Source organism: Schistocerca americana, chromosome X (assembly GCF_021461395.2).
Source record: "Schistocerca americana isolate TAMUIC-IGC-003095 chromosome X, iqSchAmer2.1, whole genome shotgun sequence".
Classification (NCBI taxonomy): Eukaryota; Metazoa; Arthropoda; class Insecta; order Orthoptera; family Acrididae; genus Schistocerca; species Schistocerca americana.
The window spans coordinates 712,538,750-712,561,168 of record NC_060130.1 but is presented as its reverse complement, the minus strand read 5'-3'; the positions used below and the strand labels follow the sequence as shown (position 1 = coordinate 712,561,168).

Below are 22,419 nucleotides of genomic sequence, written 5' to 3'. Positions count from 1 at the left end.
ACAGACTTCAAGAAGAATATAATAATTCCAATCCCAAAGAAAGCAGGTGTTGACAGATGTGAAAATTACCGAACTATCAGTTTAATATGTCACAGCTGCAAAATACTAACGCGAATTCTTTACAGACGAATGGAAAAATTGGTAGAAGCGGACCTCGGGGAAGATCAGTTTGGATTCCGTAGAAATGTTGGAACACGTGAGGCAATACTAACCTTACGACTTATCTTAGAAGAAAGATTAAGAAAAGGCAAACCTACGTTTCTAGCATTTGTAGACTTAGAGAAAGCTTTTCACAACGTTAACTGGAATACTCTCTTTCAAATTCTGAAGGTGGCAGGGCTAAAATACAGGGAGCGAAAGGCTATTTACAATTTGTACAGAAACCAGATGGCAGTTATAAGAGTCGAGGGGCATGAAAGGGAAGCAGTGGTTGGGAAAGGAGTGAGACAGGGTTGTAGCCTCTCCCCGATGTTACTCAATCTGTATATTGAGCAAGCAGTAAAGGAAACAAAAGACAAATTCGGAGTAGGTATTAAAATTCATGGAGAAGAAGTAAAAACTTTGAGGTTCACCGATGACATTGTAATTCTGTCAGAGACAGCAAAAGACTTGGAAGAGCAGTTGAACGGAATGGACAGTGTCTTGAAAGGAGGATATAAGATGAACATCAACAAAAGCAAAACGAGGATAATGGAACGTAGTCAAATTAAATCGGGTGATGCTGAGGGGATTAGATTAGGAAATGAGACACTTAAAGTAGTAAAGGAGGAGTTTTGCTATTTAGGGAGCAAAATAACTGATGATGGTCGAAGAAGAGAGGATATAAAATGTATAATGGCAATGGCAAGGAAATCGTTTCTGAAGAAGAGAAATTTGTTAACATCGAGTATAGATTTAAGTGTCAGGAAGTCGTTTCTGAAAGTATTTGTATGGAGTGTAGCCATGTATGGATGTGAAACATGGACGATAACCAGTTTGGACAAGAAGAGAATAGAAGCTTTCGAAATGTGGTGCTACAGAAGAATGCTGAAGATAAGGTGGGTAGATCACGTAACTAATGAGGAGGTACTGAATAGGACTGGGGAGAAGAGAAGTTTGTGGCACAACTTGACTAGAAGAAGGGATCGGTTGGTAGGACATGTTTTGAGGCATCGAGGGATCACAAATTTAGCATTGGAGGGCAGCGTGGAGGGTAAAAATCGTAGAGGGAGACCAAGAGATCAATACACTAAGCAGATTCAGAAGGATGTAGGTAGCAGTAGGTACTGGGAGATGAAGAAGCTTGCACAGGATAGAGTAGCATGGAGAGCTGCATCAAACCAGTCTCAGGACTGAAGACCACAACAACAACAACAATTAAACTAACAATTAATTTCTCCTGTATTTGATGAGGTGTAACTGATATTTAGTCCAGATCTTTTATCTATCCGCCTAAGTAATATTTATTTTGATTATACATTTTAATTAATATTGTAATCCCCTCTTTTTCTCTGTTCTACATCTTTTCCCTTTGATCACATGGTGATGGGTTTCTGACTCAAAATTAGCAAGAATTTCTATTGCAGATCCTCACAGTTGCATGGACAATTAGACTGATAAATTATTATAAACGTCGAGTTCTACGTCAATTCATTTCTTACAACAAACCACTGATGTGTCCGTATATAACTTATATCATGTTTAGTACGAGTACGTGAATATAGCTCAGTGCGTACTAAGGTATGGCCATAAAATGAACTGTAATTCGACATCGCTGCTAAATGTGCTTCTGCCTACATTCCTCAGTTTCTGTCGTCTTAGCTATGGCAAATTCTGCTGCATGTGTAGGAGGATGACATTAGAAAAAAATAAACTAAGCTTTTGAGGAAATACTGTTGGTTGGTTGGTTGCTGTATTTCTGCCACTATTGATAATCAACTCCATTATTGCCGTGTTCGAAACCCGCAGTTATGGATAAAATATATAAACTAGCTTCTTACAATTTCAAATGCACTACGACTGAAGCTGTGCCCGACTGTTCTCCCTCATACTGTCATTAATGGTATGTCTCGTACAGAATGCGGATGCGTCCGTGAAAGTAGGCACATGGGCACATACGTATACAAGAACTATTGTAGCGAACGTAAGCTCAAATCACAGTTGAATCAGCTTTTGTTTGTTACAGCTGAAACTGTACACTCAAATACACACAACAATAAATTACCCCGCCAGCACGGTACATTTCAGCATTTCCAGAGCGGCAGAGTCGAGAACCGCATGCTGTCAAGCAACAATCAAGTAACCGCTGCAGTCGAAAGCGCAATAAACATTTTTGTAGCACCGTGGACATGGATTCACGGAAAATATAGAGGTTGCATATTTCTGATTTATCAGAAGCCATCGTATTTCACTAATAAAAAGATGCCCGACGAGAGCTGGGGCGGTATTCTGAGCCACAAAATGAGACAAATGCACGTGTTTCTGAAGAACTAAACAATATTTGTAACACAAAACCCAACACATGCGTACTGGGAAATTTATGAAACCGGAGAGTCGCACATTTTGCATCCGTTAACGGTTAACTGCAAGAATGTCACGCTATGAAGCCACGTGCAGAGCTGCAAGTCCTCGACGCCGGCCGCTTTAGCTTTACCGCAGGACGAGTCTCGAGTCGGAGCGTTCGGGAGCGGTTCGTTGCGTCCGCTTTTTCTGTGTTACAACACGACGTCTACAGAAACCTGGCGTCGTAAATGATGGAAACAGCATGTGCTCGTCTGACTCTACCTTCGCGGCGCAGTGTGTCCCGGCAGAGCTGTGAGAACATGCCAGCCCCATGGCGGCCGACGCCGCCGACCACACACACTGCGCAAAGCGCTGCGCGCACTGCTGCACCGCACTACACCGCACCGCGACGCGACAACCGACCCACGCCATCGACCCGCTACCGTCGCGCCCAGGAAAGCTCACGGACAACGATTACTCCACGCGTTGCTATTCGTAAAACGACACACGGCTGATGGACTCAATAGCGTAAAAAATTTAATTATTGCGAATTTGGAAAACAAGAGGCGCCTGATTAGAAGAATTCTTTCAAATTGCGCATGCCAACGCTGGTGCTCCCTCTCGCCATTTTCGTCGGCGGCATGCGCGCGCATGCAATAACACACACACACAGATATATATATGCTTTAACACTAGCCCAAAAACGTACATGCGACTCATTTATTGCAATACTGGTGCGCAGCTAACTGGAACTGTGGAACTGGAGGAGGTGATTTACGGAGGCGACCGTTTAATTTTCACTGCAAATTTCTTAAGTCATTCTCTCTCTCTTTTTTTGCATAGTGCCTGGTCCACTGGATAAGGCTTCTGATAGACAGATTGTCGTCGTATCTGCCCTTAATGCAATATAACTAGCATTGCACATTCCAAGAAACTACAATCATACTTAAGAATAACTAAATACGGCATTAGTAAGGCAGTGTGCCGCTTGCATACAATTTTTTAAACTGTAACTCTCGAAGTGGCAGCGAACACTTGTTTCAGGGTATGCTGCATCAAACACTGCCCGCCGGCCACTATATCGTCGTGTGACCAGCTCCTGCTCGTTACCAACTGCGGCGAAAGTTGTGTGAGGTGGTTAGAACAGCGTGCACGCTTGACGGCCGGTGCACGACGAGACGTCGACGTAGTTTAAACTGTGCCGAATATCCACAAAGCATCTCAACTGCTTAGGAGTTCAAATTATACACATGGAAATGGATTCTGAACTGAGAATTTTTGAGACAAGGAACCACAGCCAGAAATAACATTGCGAACGGTATGGTGTCTTGAATGAGCAACGTATATCAGCCATGCGTTTGTAACCCGATTAATGTTGGTGACACTATCTCTGAAAAGTAATGCCTCCGAATTTTTTGTGTGAAATTCTTAAAAGTCTTTTTTTTATTAAAACAAACATTATTAACATTAGAAATCCTTTTTTCTTCGTGCCTACATATTTGGAGGCCTCTGCCGATAGACGGTTCCGACTTATAGCGTGTAACTTGGCAGTGTGTAACGTAACTATGCCAGTCCGTGAGAAACATCGTGCAGTAATCGGGTTTCGAACTCGAAGAGTTCGTCCACACATGGAAGACCTCTCCTTCAACATGACAATGGCAGTCCACACACGAGCGGTGCGTCAACTTCAACAATCCGACGCCTTGGGATCATTGTCATCGATCATCCTCCATACAAACCCGACTTGACCCCATCCGATTTTCATCTGTTTCCAAAACTTAAAGAATACCTTCGATGACTTCACTTTGATAGTGATGAAGCGGTGTACGCAGATGTGAGGTTGTCGCTCCGTCAACCGTCAACAAAGTCAAACATTTAACAGTGACAGTCTCAACAAACTGGTCTCTCATTGGGAGAAATGTGTTCGTCGCAAGGGTGACTGTACTGAGAAATAAATATGTAGACATGAAGAATAAAGCTGTAGAATGTTAATAACATGTCTTTTATTTAAATCTTTAAGGGTTCTCACATCAAAAATTCGTAGGCATTGCTTTTCAGCATGCCCTCGTATGTGTACTCGGTGACTGGACTCCAACCTGACTGAACTATCGTTGACTTCGAGCTACTATCCATAACCGTTTTCGATTCTCGACGCTCACTACGACCTCTGATTTTTTTATTTTTCTTCTTCAGAGCTACTGAAATCCAGGGCTCGCACTAATATTCCGTGAAATGCAAATTCTCTCGCCGACTTCCTGCTTTAGGGGAAGAGGAAGCTGACTAGATTTTAAAAAGCTGAGTGCCAGACCCCAAGAGTTATTTAAACTGAAATTTCCGTCTCTTTGTATCAGGTTTTCTGGCATTTTTCTTTCGACAGACTTCTTAATCATGCTTTCCAAGAAACTTGGCTTTTGCACCACAATACTGGTCTCTCAGTATTTTATTTCATGATTATAATTGAGGCACTGCTTGGCGACAGCTAATTCGCTTGTTTGTTTTAGTTGGGTTGTCACTAATGTTCCTCGCATCTCTTCCCGACTTTTCTGATAGTCTGCCCCATGTAAGACATACAACATTCGAATGGAATACGATACACACCAGGCCTTCGGAGAACCAGATCACAAAGAGTGCTTTTTACCTCACAAGGGCAGACCACAACGTTCGGATCACGGTTTTACTGCAGACTTTGTACACTTTTAGTAGTCCATTAGGACAACATAATGTGCAAGTAGTAAGGCGTGATACTAAGGCGATTTCTAGAAAACTGCACGAGAAGTTTTACTGTGAGTTATGTACCGGCGCGTTGCAGCCCTGAGCGCGAGATGGCGGCGGTCATGTGGTTAACATTTCAAGTACCGTAATCAGTGGATCGCTGGATCGAGTCCCGCTTTTTTAATTTATATTTTTATCAAGACTAGTCATATTATTTCAGACATAGTACATCTGAAAGGTAACATGATGAAAAGGCACGTGTATTTGCATGAACTTTTATTGAATTTCCAGTGTTATTTGGTTGTTTGCTAATTTTGAGTATCACAATACATATTTATAACTATCGGCGAGTAAACGACCAAACGCATGAAGTTCTCCTGAAAATGTATGCCTGTCGTGATTTCCGAAATTCCTTATACCTATAATCGGGTTGAGATGCCGAGAACTGCTTTACATCTGGGCGCAAGGACGAGGGGACAGGCCTCGAAAGTCCAAGTCAAACATTGATAAATAAAGGTGTAAATAACTTCATCAATACTACAATGAGTTACAAATGGTTCAAATGGCTCTGAGCACTATGGGACTCAACTGCTGAGGTCATTAGTCCCCTAGAACTTAGAACTAGTTAAACCTAACTAACCTAAGGACATCACAAACATCCATGCCCGAGGCAGGATTCGAACCTGGGACCGGAGCGGTCTTTCGGTTCCAGACTGCAGCGCCTTTAACCGCACGGCCACTTCGGCCGGCACAATGAGTTACAATGTGCCAGAATACACAGGGGTGACAAAAGTCATGGCCGGCCGAAGTGGCCGTGCGGTTAAAGGCGCTGCAGTCTGGAACCGCAAGACCGCTACGGTCGCAGGTTCGAATCCTGCCTCGGGCATGGATGTTTGTGACGTCTTTAGGTTAGTTAGGTTTAACTAGTTCTAAGTTCTAGGGGACTAATGACCTCAGCAGTTGAGTCCCATAGTGCTCAGAGCCATGGAGTAGTGATATGCACGTATACAGATGGCCGTAATAAGGCGTACACAAGGTGTAAAAGGGCAGTGCATTGGCGGGTCTCTCACTGCAGCTGACTCCTCTGAAACGGTTTCCGACGTGATTATGGCCTCAAGACGGGAATTAACAGACTCTGAATGCGGAATGTTAGTTGGAACGAGACACCATTTCGGAAATCGTTAGGGAATTTAATATTCCAAGACCCACAGCGTCAAGTGTGTGCCGAGAATACCACATTCCAGGCGTTACCTCTCAGCAAGGACAACGCAGTAGCCGACGGGCTTCACTTAACAACCGAGAGCGGCTTTTGCGTAGAGTTGTCAGTGTTAACAGACAAGCAACACTGTTTCACATAATCGTTGAAATCAATGTGGGACATACGACGAACGTATCCGTTAGGACAGTGCTGCAAAATGTGGCGTCAGTGGGCTGTGGCAGCAGATGACCTATGCGAGTGCCTTTGCTAACGGCACATCACCTGCAGTGCCTCTCCTGGGCTCGTGACCATATAGCTTGGACGTGAAGACGAGTGGAAAACCAACCGTGGCCTGGTCAGATAAGTCCCAGTTTCAGTTAGTAAGAGCTGATGGTAGGGTTCGAGCCATGGGCCCAAGATGCCAATAAGGCACTATGCAAGCTGGCGGTGGCTCCATAATGGTGTGGGCTGTGTTTACGTGGAATGGACTGTGTCCTCTGGGCTAAATAGACCGATCACTGACAGGACGTGGTTTTGTTTGGCTACTTGGAGACCATTCATGGACTTCATAAAAATTACATCGTTGTTTTGGAACATGGATGACAATGTGCCATGTCACTGGGCCACAAATGTTCGCGATTGGTTTGTAGAACATTCTGGACAATTCGAGTGAATGATTTGGCCACCCAGATCCACCGACATGAATCCTACTGAAAATATACGGGACGCAATCGAGAGGTTAGTTCGTGCACAAAATCCTGCACCGGCAAAAATTTTCGCAATTATGGACAGTATAGAGGCAACATGGCTTAATATTTCAGCAGGGGCCTTCCAACGACTTGTTGAGTCCATGCCATGTCGAGTTGCTGCACTTCGCCGAGCGAAAGGGGTCCGAGAAAATATTAGAAGATATTCCCTGACTTTCGTTACCTCAGTGTATGAAGGCAATATACGATTCATCGTCGGACGTGCTTCGGATATTACAAGTTGCAGGATGATAATTTTCATGCAGACACGGAAAACATACATTAAAACGGTATCTACTACATCGCATGAATCCAATTTTCCTTTCTTCAGAGTTTCTAAGGAAAAAGAAAGCGCGTTGACATTTAGAACAATTTCTTTCGACAATTTGGATGCAAAGGTTGCGTAACACAATATTTTCGTAAATATCGGGGCCGAAAATTGGCGATGCACGATTGAATGTATTTTAACAGCTAATTGGAAGACATTTATTGCCGCGGATAGAAACTTTCGAGACACTTGGCCGTTCAAGCCTCAGTATGCTGGTCAAGGTTCCTCACACAGAGTTTGAAGATATGTTATTCGATCGTGTGGGAGTAGATTCATCAAAGAGAACCCGTCACTTTTACCGTGAATCGCACCCTTCGACGGATGTAGGCAGTGATTAGCACACTGGACTCGCATTCGGGAGGACGACGGTTGAAATCCGCGTCTGGACATCCTGATTTGGTTTCCCATGATTTCCCTTCAGGCAAATGCCAGGATGGTTCCTTCGAAAGGGCACGGGAGATTTCCTTCCCCACCCTTCCCTAATACGAGCTTGTGCTCCGTCTCTAATGACCTCGTTGTCGACGGGACGTTAAAATCTCTTCCTCCTCGAAGTATGTAGTGAGAATAATACTGGTGGGGCAAGAACTGCATCCCTATTATAAACAACGTATGAAAACAATGGTACCAAATCACTTTGAACCCACAGTAAAATTCTTCCAATGGATTATCCAGCGCATAAATATAGAGTCGAGTTTTCTACGTTTCATATCGTTCACGGAGTACGCTTCTTTCATCTGCGATAGTGTTCTCATCTTTCCATAGTAAGACATGACAGAAGTCATGAAACTAAATACGCCACGCTCGTCTCAGATTATCATTCGAGATTTTCAACCTATCCATGTATTAAGGCTACAGAGCTTGGATTTCAACAGAGAGAAATTTATATTAAAAAACCTGGGAGGAGACCTGCTTTCTGGACTTACCATTTACTAAAAACCCGAAGAAATAAGAGCATGGGGCAGACCATCTGCATCAGTTCACCAGCGCACCTCATGATGGTCACATGGTCGCCTGCCGAAATTTACGCGTCCGTTAGACACAGATCTGGTCGTATTCCCTATCATTATTCTCACGTCATCAACGCCGGAGGCAAAGAAAGTAAATTACCACAGATCATACAACACTATTTAGACATTTTATCTTTATTTCTATTCAACTATGCGGTGTTCGTGGATACACGTAATCCAAATGCCACAACAGAACATTTTTGTGTACAAAATAATATGGAAATAAATTTCTGTAGTGCAAATTAGAGTTACGTTTTCGTAGCCCTTGTGGGATATTCTCATTAGTTGGAAGATATCCATAAAATGTATGTTGAATTCTTACACCATCTCTACTTTGCGTATGTTTATAGAGAATACAACATACTTAACAATGTCTATACAAAAATTAACGTATACATGAAGATGTCTGTGAATTAACCTCAACTTATAACACTACCCCAAACTCACTCAATGTAACGTTTAGCTTGACAAAGATGACGGTTACAACTTTCCTAGACTAATGAACAATCCTGTGCAAATGCGGAAATGGTTTATCAACAGCAAATACAAAAGGCAAGGGAGTTTTGTTTACGTCTGAACTTTGTGTAGCTTCAAGAACATTCATGTTATAGAGAGATACACTAGTCAACTTCTAGCCAAATTTCGCCGACAATACTTCTTTAAACTTTTTGGTAATTTATTTTGGAAATATTCATTTAAGTTCCACACAGCTGAACCAAATCTGGTGTGATGGTGCTCATATACATCATCATACCAATTCCGTCATTACAGAAGAAACGGCACACCATTAAGGGCTCCTACATTAAGCGGTAAAAGTGGTTCTGTCGGAACCAGAAAGATATCACATCGGTATTACAAATTCCATTCATTTATAAACATTGCCACTGCACCAAGTAATACGCACAGCAGCATACAGGGGACACGCAAAATAATGTGAATAGTGGTAATAATGGGATTGTTGTGTTTGACGAACAACAACGCAGGTAAAGCACGTGTCGTGCTTGACTGTCCGTGTTCAGTGCGGATTAGGCATCAGTGCAGATTGTTTATGAGTAGTGCACACTTCGTATTTGCATTTAGAGGCCAAGGTCAACGTGCAATGAAAGACCAAACAGAGTTCCAAAGAGGGTAGATTGTGGGGGCTCGATTAGCTCGAGTATCAGTAACCAAGTCAGCCAACTTATTAAATGTTTCAAGAGCAACTGTTTCAACAGTCATGACACCCTACACAAAACATGGATACGTAAAAGTAATAGTGGGCGCAAATCACAACTAAATGAAAGAGACTGTCGTACGCTAACACGAATTATGTCAAAACAACACAAAACTACGGCGGCTAAAGTGAGCGCTAGATCGAAGCCCTTAGTGACGACAACCTACGCAAAGAAGCGTGAAACATTTTGTCAGGGGCATAAATCCTGGATGGCTTATCAGTGGAGACACGTCATATGGTCCGACGAGTCAACTTTTTTGTTATTTCCAATATGTGACCGGGTTTAAGTCTGGAGAACGCCAAAAGAAGCCTACAATCCTGATTGCTTGATTCCAACGGTTAAGCATGGAGGTGGAAGTGTAATGGTGTGGGCAGCCATATCGTGGTATTCTGCTGGTCCCATCATTACTCTCAAAGGCCGTGTTACAGTCAACGATTATGTGAGCATTTTAGATGATCAGGTGCACTCCATGATTCAAACGTTGTTCCCCAACAATGATGCCATATTTCAGGACGATAGTGCACCCACTCAGACAGACAGTACAACTGCGGTATGAGGAGCATGCAACTGAACTGCAGCGTGTTCCCTGGCCAGCACATTCCCCGGACTTGAACATTATCGATCCCTTGCGGGTGGTATTAGAGCGTCGACTCCGGAGCAGATTTCCGCCACCCTCGTCATTACAGGAGTTAGAAGAGGTTCTGATCGAAGAGTGGCATAACATTCCACTGGAGACTATACAATCATTCTATGCCAGTATTCCAAAAAGAATCGCAGCTGTATTACGTGCAAATGGGGGTCCAACCCCTTATTAATAAACCATTCCCAAGTAAGTACAGGTGTTCACGTTATTTTGCGTATCCCCCGTCTTTTCAAATGGCAGTTATACACAAACCCCACAATAAACTAAAATTATAAACGAGCACACCTAACTAGAAAGTTTCATAAGAAAAAGAAGCCACGTTATAAAATAGGTGGCAAACTTGTCTGTGTGTTTCAAATCTCCTTTGTACAAGCAGCAACTTGAGGCGCAAATGCAGATAGATAAAGACAGATTTTTCTTGTTACCTCTAAGAAAATACTCTTAGCAGTCGAAGTGTCAAAACGAAAGAACATAAATTAGCATTATTATAGAAGGTCAACTGCAGCATAATTTTCCAATACATCTTCTTCCTACGGATACTAAACATACTATATATATCAATCTCCCCAGGCACTATCGCGACACGCTATGCATCTCGGTTATCTTGTGGTCAACAGTATACCAACAGCAAGGCTACTACGGAACACCAAATTCCTCTTCAAGTAATACAAAAGTATTATCGCCGCAAGGCAAGAAACAACTAATGCAGGAGCATTGACGAAACATTAAATCACTGTTTACAAGTTTTGATGAGTCAGATCACTGACATTAAGTAATCTGACATCAATAAATGTGTTCTTGGTATATTAACAAAACTTACATAAATTTCACTAATTATTTCCAATGCATAGCTGCATTGCTACGTCCAGAGACATAATGCAGTCTTCATTTTTCTTTAATATTTTATCAGTTTTTTTCCCAAATATTCTAGTGAAATTGCGAATTCATGCTTGATTCGCAAAGTTCATAGAAAAAATAGCACATAGACAATTCGTGGAGCGGGACTGTAAATAGGACGTACCCAAAAAACTTTTTGTACGACTCCAGAGGCACACATACAGCTGCATTTACCTCAGCTACCTCCATCATGCCACATGCTGACAATGGTGGTTTAAGGATTGTATGAAATGTGTCACTAAAAACCAGCACCTATTTTTTCATGGACTCGATGCTTTACAGTTTTTGCGAGTATCGACAGAAATTTTCGTCCATAAGTCTTAATGGCAAGACCCACTTGACGACCGAGTTCGATGGGCGAGAGGTGAAAGCGTTTTATTTGAAATTTGTGGTCACGGGTCCAAGTCGCCACCTCGGCTTTGACGAAACTTTTTTTCTTTATATAGAATGTAATTTTTTCACAAACTAATCAGCATGTCCACATTATAAACGATTTTGCGAGGTTTAATGTGGAAGGAAAAAGCACTGTTTTTTTTATCGCATTTCGATTTAATTAACAACAAATATTTATTTCGAAAGTACACATTATAATAAATTTGTTTATCATAATTACGCTAAACTACATTCTTCCATCACATTAGCATAACACTTGCTTATACGTTCGGTGCTCCGCAAGCATTTGTGTCCCTTTTGCTGTAAAAACAGCACAAACACTAGGCTGAATCAAGGGCAGATAAAAGCGGCGTGGCGAGGGGGCAGGGGCGCAGCGATGCCCCCCCCCCCCCCCCCAGTTAAAACTAAATTAAAATCAAATGGTAATTTTTGTAATCTGTCACAAAGTTAAGCACGCGAATTTAGAGTCTTGCTCAGTGCATTTAGTCATTTATTCCCCAAGCCACCTTAATTTGTGTCCCCGAGAGAATGTGCTACCTGTACCAGTGACTTGTGCTCCCCATCCAGTTCGGATTGTGGGCGCCAAATATTAGCAGGGCTTCTCGACCTGCCACAGCAGCACGCGCTTCGCGTTTCGCTTAGGACACTATCTACTTTACGCCCATTGTTGTCATTGCTACTAGTGTTGGACTGCTAGCCCAGAAATCAAGAGCATATCCGTACAGTTTGGGCGCCTTCGCGTGACGCCACCAAGAAGTGCTTCTCTGCACCGCCCGAGCCTTAATACAGCGCGGCACTGTGGAAGACGCAAACAAAACACTTCTGCCGAGCTATGCAGTTGAGTGTTTGCAGTTTTGCACTCCACAATTTTTTCCTACAGTTTCATCTTTGATGTTGATTCTTTCTTCTCTTTTTTTTTTGTCAGCCGCAACAGCAGGAACATCTTTCTCGACACTCAAACTCATAAAGAACTGATTGAGAGACCGTTGTGAACAAAACCGCTTAACAGGGCTTGCATGTCCATAGAGACATCACTATTAACAAAGAAAAAATGGACGGAAAGAACAGAAGAGATATGTTTTCTTCACTACAGATAATATTTAATATAATGACATTTGTTCCTCTGTGTTGAAAAAAGATTGAGTAATTAGCATTCACATACTTGGATTATAATTTCATTAAAAAAAACTTAAAAACGTGAGAATCAGATGCTAATATGCATGAAGCATGCCAAATATATACTGTATGTGTAGAGAACTAAAATGAAAAATATAAACACGACTGATTTTGTAAAAAGATCTTTTCCAGGTTTTAATCACTCAGTGTATCAAAGAACACAATATTATATTTAACACTACAGCTTTATGTACCAACAAGTAAGCTCTGAGCTACTGTAACGATGTAATATTATTCTCACTGTTTACACTGTACTTCTTTTGAGGTATTAGTCTCAAGTACATTGTTCTGATACCGTAATTAATACGGGTATTGCATTTTTATTCCCACTAAATTTGTTTAAAAACGAGTAACACTCTGAATTGTATTGAACATAAGAATTAGAAAAAGTATTTTGTGTGTGTGTGTGTGTGTGTGTGTGTGTGTGTGTGTGTGTGTGTGTGTGAACAACTGGCAAAAAAGTAACTGTCAACAAATTAAGAAATGTATATAAGTATTCTGTCTAATTTCAGTTTATTTGATTTTAATTTGCTTATCAACTTTGTGTTAACACAAAGCTTATGAGCTTGTTGCTGTGGTTCAAATGGCTCTGAGCACTATGGGACTTAACTTCTGAGGTCATCAGACCCATAGAACTTAGAACTACTTAAACCTAACTAACCTAAGGACATCACACACATCCATACCCGAGGCAGGATTCGAATCTGCGACCGTAGCGGTCGCGCGGTTCGACCTTGTTGCTGTGTGTTAACAATTGCATAAAAGAAGTTACTCAGTAAAAGGTTGTGAATGTTACACATTTCAAGAATTTTAAAACTTTTGTCTAAAATAAAACACATTTTTGCAATTGTTTGATATTTTTAACTATCAAAACAGCTTAAAACAATGGTTTTCGAAGGTTTTTTCTTTAACTTTCTGGGGTAGGACCCCTGGGTCTTCTTTCTCTTCTAGGCAACTGCCCCCATCCACAAAACGTTAATCCACCCCTGGGCTGAATGAATGAATAAATGAAACTAACCGCAGTGGTACTTCATCAACAGACCTTTACAGTTCCTTCAAACGTCCTTGCAACCTCGCTAGAACAGCTTCGAAATAAAGTCAACCTCCGTCGCCTTTAACAGCCCTCCTCACACGGAGTATGTATCAGTGTAGAGCAAACACAGCGAAATGGAACACTGCCAATTTTATTTCGTTCGTTAGTTTATTTGTTTCCACAGCATTCGAGATGCTATTTGCGCCTGTCAGTGTGATTCTGACAAAGGAGAAAGGTTCCTCACTTTAATGAACTCCAGTAAGATTGCCAGAATTGGAGGTGCTACGTTCCGCCGACTTCGAGGTCATAAGAGACGGAATTGGAGGTGCACGTCATTTCTTGGTATTACGTACACCGACCTTACTTCACTACATTCCGTGTTGTAGCAGCAGTCTCTCTATTGGTGGGGGAGGGGATAATTTTCGCGACGCAAATTATACGCCACACCTCTCTGAACCACGCAAAGATAGTAGAGCGATGAGGACAGTTTTCCGAGCACAGAATATCTTCTTTGACTCTGTCAATGCTCGAGAAAAATTGTACCGCAAAACCACTCACCGGCCTCCTTTCATCCATAGATGTTGCTTGATGCAACTTGTTAACAGAAGCGCCAAAAATCATAACAAGAGCGTGAGTTCCTGGCTGTAGTGTATATATGGACAGGTATGCACGTCACGAATACCGATTTGTTACTTTTCCACACGTAGCATTACACTCTAAACTTCCCCAGCATCCATTTTGAAGAGAACGAGAATGAGCCTCGAAGAATAACACCTTCAAGTCGTGTAACGTGATAAAACAAAGAGGTATTCTTCTATCTCTGAATACTCATGGCACGGCACATACAGCTTCGTGCAGTCTCCAGCGCGAATATCAACTGAAACAGCTGATCTGCACATATCATGTAGGCCCGTTTCTATGACACATGTTCGTGGCTCTCGTCAGAGTACCATACAACGCGAGTCAATATCTCTAGAAAAATCAGAATACACTACTCCGCATGAATTCTGTTCTGTGATGATAGGAAACACAAATGTGCCTATCTCTTTGTCAGTGATATTCACGTCTGCGAGCAGTTGGTTTGTTATTGAGGGCCCGATTGTAACAGAATTGACTGGAATGCATCGACCATCAGTGTCCGTGGTTGGCTTTCGGTCTAATTCGTGGAGACATTTGAGTTAAATGAGGCGTCGTACAATACGCAGACCGTGGAAAGAAACATTCCTAGCAACTTTGACCTATTCAACACACCTTCGATGATGCATATTACCACTCTATATCGTTCATAGCAATGGCTGCGGGATATTTACGCTGGTTTTACTCAGCTATCAAAAGATAAAATTTCTTTCCACCAGAGAGAACTAAACCCAGTTCAACTGCAACGAAGAATTTATATTCAGAAATGTTAGGCATGAAGACCTTCCGTCTTTCCAATCACACTGAAGAAAAATTCTTATTTTTCCAGAGAGATTATTTGGAAGAAGAGTTTTCTTTCATTTTGAAATCATTAAGCTAGAATTACAGCTTGTATCATAATTAATGGCGCACTATAAGCAAAAAAGTCCAGTAAATATGGGCTCTAAAATGCATACCTTAAGAGCTAAGGGCCACTTGTTCAGTTGCGAATTTTGATAAATTAGAGTCGTCTGTAAGAAATACAGGATGTATCATAATTAATGGCGTCAGCGCATACATTTGAAAGTACATGATACTAAAAGCAAAAAATTCTAGTGAACAAGGGCTCTAAAATGCATACCTGGGCAAGGGCATAAAATGCATAAATCTCCTCTACTGCAAACTCTTTGCTATCCATATTGTGAGAGGTGGTAGTACGGTCCAAAACAAGAAGAAAATTCCGGTAAACATGGGCTCTAAAGTGCATACCTTGGGAACTATGAGCATTTGCTCATTTTCGCTACTGTGAAACAACTCTTCTTCTGAACAAGTTCGCAAAGCTCTTAAGGTACACATTTTAGAGTTCATATTTACTAGACTTTTTTACTTCTAAATACGTGTACTTCCAGCAGTATACGTTTATGCCATTAATTATGACACACCATGTACACAACGAGTGATTCTAGCTTAATGACTTCAAGATGAAACAACAGACTTTCTTCAAAACGATCGATACTCCTCCAATTCCTGCGTCAAATATCGCAACTTCAGAATCAGTTCTCTCTCTCTCTCTCTCTCTCTCTCTCTCTCTCTCTCTCACACACACACACACACACACACACACACACACATACACGCCATTACGAACGAAGGAGGGTCATATAATGCGTAGGCTGGTCTACTCTTTACCTTATGACACACTCGTCTCTCGTGGGCATACTAGCGATCAGACGGCGAAAAGTTCCATTAGAATTGGTTGCTCAATCTTCGCGTAGAGCTCTAATGATAAGAAGTATCGACGAGGCACACGAAGTCTGGTAAAATTCGACATTCTAAAATATCTCAAAAAATATAATCAGATTCTAAGTCCGTAATATTAATAAAAGAAACAGAGATGATACCGAGAAGAACAGCATTTCGTCACGGGATTATTTACTACATTAAAGAGCCAAACACACTGGTACGCCTGCCTAAAATCGTGTACGGCCCCCGCGAGCATGCAAAAGTGCCGCAACACGACGTGGCATGGACTCGACTAATGTCTGGAGTAGTGCTGGAGGAAACTGACACTATGTATCCTGCAGGGCTGTCCATAAATCAGTAAGAGTACGAGGGTGTGGGAATTTCTTCTGAACAGCACGTTGCACGGCATCCCAGATATGCTCAATAATGTTCATGTCTGGGGAGTTTGGTGACAAGGGAAGTGTTTCAACTAACAAGAGCTTTCCTGGAGCCGCTCTGTAGCAATTCTGGATGTGTGGGGTGTCGCACTGTCCTGCTGCAATTGCCCAAGTCCGTCGGAAAGCACAATGGACATGAATGGATGCAGGTGATCAGACAGGAATCTTACGTACGTGTCATCTGTCAGAGTCGTACCTAGACGTATCTGGGCTCTAGTATCACTCCAACTGCGCACGACCCACACCATTACAGAGCCTCCACCAGCTTGAACAGTCCCCTGCTGATACCCAGAATCAATGGATTCATGAGGTCGTCTCCCACCCGTACAAGTCCATCCGCTCGACACAATTTGAAACGAGACTCGTCCGGCCAGGCAACATGTTTCCAGTCATCAACAGTCCAATGTCAGTGTTGACGGGGCTAGGCAAGGCATACAGCTTTGTGTCGTGCAGTCATCAAGGGTACATGAGTGGGCCTTCGGTTCCGAAAGCCCCCACCGATGATGTGTCGTTGAATGGTTCGCACACTGACACTTGTCGATGGCCCAGCACTGAAATCTGCAGCAATTAGAGGAAGGGTTGCACTTCTGTCACGCTGAACGATTCTCTTCAGTCGTCGTTGGTCCCGTTCTTGCAGGATCTTCTCCCGGCCGCAGCGATGTCGGAGATTTGATGTTTTATGGGAGTCCTGATATTCACGGTACACTCGTGAAATGGTCGTACACGAAAATTCCCATTTCATCGCTACCTCGGACATGCTGTGTCCCATCGCTCGTGCGCCGACTATAACACCACGTTCAAATGCACTTAAATCTCCAAAACCTGCCACTGTAGCAGCAGTAACCGATCTAACAACTGCGCCAGACACTTGTCTTATATAGGCGTTGCCGACTGCAGAGCCGTATTCTGTCTGTTTACATATCTCTGTAGTTGAATACACAGGCCTATATCAGTTTCATTGGCGCTTCAGTGTATAATACAAATACACTACTGGCCATTAAAATTGCTTCACCACGAAAATGACGTGCTACAGACGCGAAATTTAACCGATAGGAAGAAGATGCTGTGATATGCAAATGATTAGCTTTTCAGAGCATTCACACAAGGTTGGCGCCGGTGGCGACACCTACAACGTGCTGACATGAGGAAAGTTTCCAACCGATTTCTCATACACAAACAGCTGTTGACCGGCGTTTCCTGGTGAAACGTTGTTGTGATGCCTCGTGTAAGGAGGGGAAATGCGTACCATCACGTTTCCGACTTTGATAAAGGTCGGATTGTAGCGTATCGCGATTGCGGTTTATCGTATCGCGACATTGCTGCTCGCGTTGGTCGAGATATCCCTGAGTCAACAGATGGGGACGTTTGCAAGACAACAACCATCTGCACGAACAGTTCGACGACGTTTGCAGCAGCATGGACTATCAGCTCGGAGACCATGGCTGCGGTTACCCTTGACGCTGCATCACAGAGCCGGCCGGGGTGGCCGAGCGGTTCTAGGCGCTACAGTCTGGAACCGCGCGACCGCTACGGTCGCAAGTTCGAATCCTGCCTCAGGCATGGATGTGTGTGATGTCCTTAGGTTAGTTAGGTTTAAGTAGTTCTAAGTTCTAGGCGACTGATGAACTTAGAAGTTAAGTCCCATAGTGCTCAGAGCCATTTGAACCATTTGAACCTGCATCACAGACAGCTTTCTCGTTCTTCAGACCTCAATCCCCTAGACTTTTGGTTATGGGGACATTTGAAGGAATTGGTCTACGGGACGCCAATCAACAGGGTCGCGTCTTCAATGCGTGCCAGAGTGTACAAAAATCACCGTGTGTACTCCAAAGCATGCATCACTCTTTACGCCGCAGGGCAGAGGGATGCACTGTCATGAATGGACGCCACGTTGAACACCTACTGTAAACACGTGTTTATCGCAGAAGGTATGCATTTCCGGATCCATGTTCACTGGACTTATCTCAGAATGTATGCATTTCGGACTTACTTTTCGTTTTTCGATGAGTACTAGCACCTCTCAAAGAATTTGACACAGTTTTCTAGAACACCCCGCGTAATTTGGTATGCCGAAAGGCAAAGGCAAGGGGGTACTTCAATTCGTCACTTACGCGTTTGGATGGCAGCCGTGTAAGAACACGCAGATGCCATCGTCAAGTGGATCACAAGCTGGTAAGCAAGAGCCGATGCATCATTACAGCTACCATCCTGAAGGAAGAGACCCGGTACAGTAGTAGATCTTCGGTAGCCCAGAAGACTAAGGAGCTTGGCCTGCCACTGGGATAAAGAGGCATGTAGTGCTACCACCATTCCTTCTACTGCTTTCAATTAGATAGCAAGCCTTACAACAAAGTCGCTTAAAAGTCATATAGCTGGTCTGCGAAGGATATCGCTTGAAATGTTGCAGGGCTCTTTGGCGATCCTGAACGGCTACTGCAATGTCTTTGGCCCACCATGGCACTGGCTGGCGATGGAAGGAGACTTGTAGAAAGGGAAACAGCAGTTCCAGTAGCTTGGGTGATCGTATCTGTCACATCTTTCACCTCTTCTATGCAATCTGGCAGAGGTGGCGAAGGTAATAGCTCAGACAAAAAAACTGCCAGATGGCTCTTCAAAGCACGCAACGTGGTCATCGGTCTATCTGGCGGTGGCAGGGAAGTGATAGGATTACCGAAAAGTGGTCACTGTAATAAAGGTCATCATGTAGTGACCAATGTAGCACAACCACTGGAATGTGGAAAGAGATTGTTAGGTCGACTGATGAAAAGGTGCCATGACAAGGGCACGAGTACCATCACTGAGGAGACATACGTCATGATCGGTAAAAAGCTGGTCAATTAGAAGGGCCCTATTAGATGAAGTTCTACTCACCGACATGGTGGGGTATGTAAACACTGCAAACGGTGATCACCGCGGTCGTCTGCACTCGCACCGTTATTGCTTCCAACGTGGTATGAACGGGAATCCACTCCTTGATGACATCTGTGCGAACCAGTGTACAGATCCCTGCAGATGCCCTCCTGGGGCCAGCACATCTCTGACACTGCACAATCAGTGAAGATCATTTCATGAAGAACAGCGAAAACTGCAGAAGAGGAGGAATGAAGTGTCGTAGTTCCAGTACGTGACAGTAATATCCATTACAATTCCACTGAATGATTATGCATTCAAGATGAAGTATGAACGGGCCCCAGGATCACTGCCTGTCACCAACGGTGATGAAACCACATCAATGAGCATTTGGTCAGAATCAGCTGCCTCCAGGGTCACTTGGCCCGATTCTTCTTCTTTGCAGTCTTTCATGTCCAGGATTCTTATGGGAGTCTACGTGCGATGACAGTGGGGATGGATGAAGAGAGGACAGCCTCGGGACCCACAGGCTGCCGCTTCTTCAGCCATTGGTTGACACTGGGCTCTGATCTGTGGGTTTCTGTGGAGAGTAGTCCCAATGCGAGCCAGTGTCACTTGTAGGTGCCAGAGGAGGAAGCTGCTTTTCCGGCCGGGTTTGGGAACTGTTTGCCGAAGATGATGCCACAGGAACTACAAGAGGGGGGCAGTGAGACAATTAGGTTAGAAAAACTGATATAGTGGGGATGATGGCTGTGATTTTCACGTAACTGGTCATCGTATCAATAAACTGCAGTATACGTTCATTTCTTTTCGTGCCTCAGTATACGACAGGTGGTAAATAGATTTATATTAGTGTTTTTATCCTGAAGACGGGGCAAACCAGTGAACGTGGAGGATGGTGTTCTGTGCAGCTGTCACACAAAGGTGATTGTTGACAAGGACTATCTTCATGGAGCGATCGTCCGTAATTGCCGAATTTTTGGTCTGCTATGCAGTGGGATGAGTTATGACCAAAACGTGACAATCGGAAGCACCTTATGGGTGGTGGGACGTAATGATACATGTCACACCTGTGCACCGTAACTTCCCTTCAAAGGCTAAGGTTAAAGGCGCCTGTACCAGTTCGATTATCATTGGGACATTTCTGAATCCATCAGGCAAAATGTAAGCCTCACTGCTCGAGATTAGCCAACAGATCCTCACCTGTTTTGAGGCCTAAGGTCTCTGTGGATCATATTCAAAGTTGTGTGTAGGAAAATGGTCACTGGTATCTCACCGACACGATCACATGCCCCAAGAGCTGTAGATTGTGCAGCACAGCACGCTTTAATTCATAGTGATCCAGTGTGCATTTCAAAGACTCACCTTCTCCCAATTTATCTTCAATATACGGTACAAAAAAATCACGGCTTCGTTGCAGTAAAAGTATTACCACCAGTTCGAGTACGTATTAAGTGTTTGATAAATTGTTTCGCTCCCAGATGCCTTGCTTATCGCGCTTCCCATGGGGTATCCCGAGTAGGGAAAGCAGTAAGGTTATAAGAGTCCACAGTGACATGTCTAGACCTGAAACGGCCTGATCGGAATGGCCCCTATTTTGGTGTAATTTGATACGATTCTCGCCCAAAACGTCCACCCCGATGTCAACTCCGATGAAGGGTTCTCCCCACAGGCGCGACATAACAGCAACAAAGGCTATCTAGCACGACGGCCGTTGCCGTTAAGTCCTGATGCTCCAGCAAGAAGGGCATCTACTACTTGGCATGCGTGGGGAGCTAGCAGCTCAGGTATCAACAGTGTGATCGCTGTGTTATCGGGTGGCTCAACCGAAAGGGTGCATGAGAACTCCATCGTGTCAGATTGGCTACTGCTTTGGCTTTCAGGTGCAGATGAGTCTATCTAGGTATTGTGCGCAGAAGATACCACTGCATGCAGTAGCCGCCGCTTAAGGTGTTTTTCCATAGTCGGTCCACACTAGAAAATAAATTTGGAAATCGAAGGTCAAACCCAGAAGGGGACTAAAAATTACTTCAGCCAAAATATGATGTTAAGTAAAAAAATGAATATCCCGAGAAAGGAAAGCAGAACCTAGGGAACAGCTGGGTTGGCATCAAAGGCTGCCATCATGAGAAACAGAGGAAGAGAAGGAAGGACAGTCAAAGATGAGAGATTTCAGCACAGGAATGGAAGTAGGTGCTGCAACAGCTTGGGGCCTCGTGCTCGCTACACAGGTAACCAAAAAAAGAGTCGAGAGCCCCTGATGGACATGGATGAAGGAGACGGAGACTGCTGGTGATATGGAACGTTTTTACAATGCACAAGGGCTTTCTAAGAAACACGTCCTTTCGTAACGAAGATTTTTTCCTCATCATTAAGAATTAAGCGCTACGTCGATTGCTTTAGATGAACAGAAACGAATGGGTACGTCTTGATGGAAATCGTGGATGTAATAATAACTACAGATTACAGTACACAATCTTTTTCGCGCTGGTCGTTTTCATTCACTAATTTCTTTTCCATTTAAGGCACAACCTGACTCTCAAGAACATTTAGTACTTAAATTGTGATAATAAACCCATAACATTCGTGTCCATTTCAAAAACGACATTTCCAAAAGAGGTGATAATAGAAGTCAAAAGGAAGTCACGCCAGGTTCCACGACAAAAAGAACAGAGAACATCTTCGTTTCTTTCACGACTAGCAAACAAAGAGCAATAAACTACTGCTTTTTTACCATATTTAAGGAAGGACCTATGGGTAAATATCAACGAACTTCGAACTTTTTATGATTATGTGCAAATATTGTTTAAGGTGTTCGAACCATAGAGTAGCGTTATTTTCTAAGTGTATGTTGTTTTCATCTACAACCAGTGAACAGTTGTGAATCGCAGTCGGGTGAAGCCTGACGTGGTCTAATTCAGGTATAGTGAAGTGAACGGCTTTAGC

The 22,419-nt window shown here is 43.3% G+C and overlaps 1 protein-coding gene across 20 annotated transcripts in view; it reads right to left on the bottom strand.

The window, feature by feature from the left end:
* LOC124555758 (ensconsin-like) overlaps window positions 1-22,419 on the bottom strand; it is a 410,739-nt gene that overhangs the window by 150,178 nt on the left and 238,142 nt on the right. For 2 of the 20 annotated variants that reach the window (XM_047129793.1, XM_047129797.1), the window contains exon 1: window positions 2,764-2,818. The exons of the other annotated variants lie outside the window; for them this stretch is intronic. In XM_047129793.1, the coding sequence (XP_046985749.1) occupies window positions 2,764-2,803 (40 nt within the window). In that variant the 5' untranslated portion in view covers window positions 2,804-2,818. Of the gene's footprint in view, window positions 1-2,763; window positions 2,819-22,419 lie in introns of those variants that run through there. 20 annotated transcript variants of the gene reach the window in all.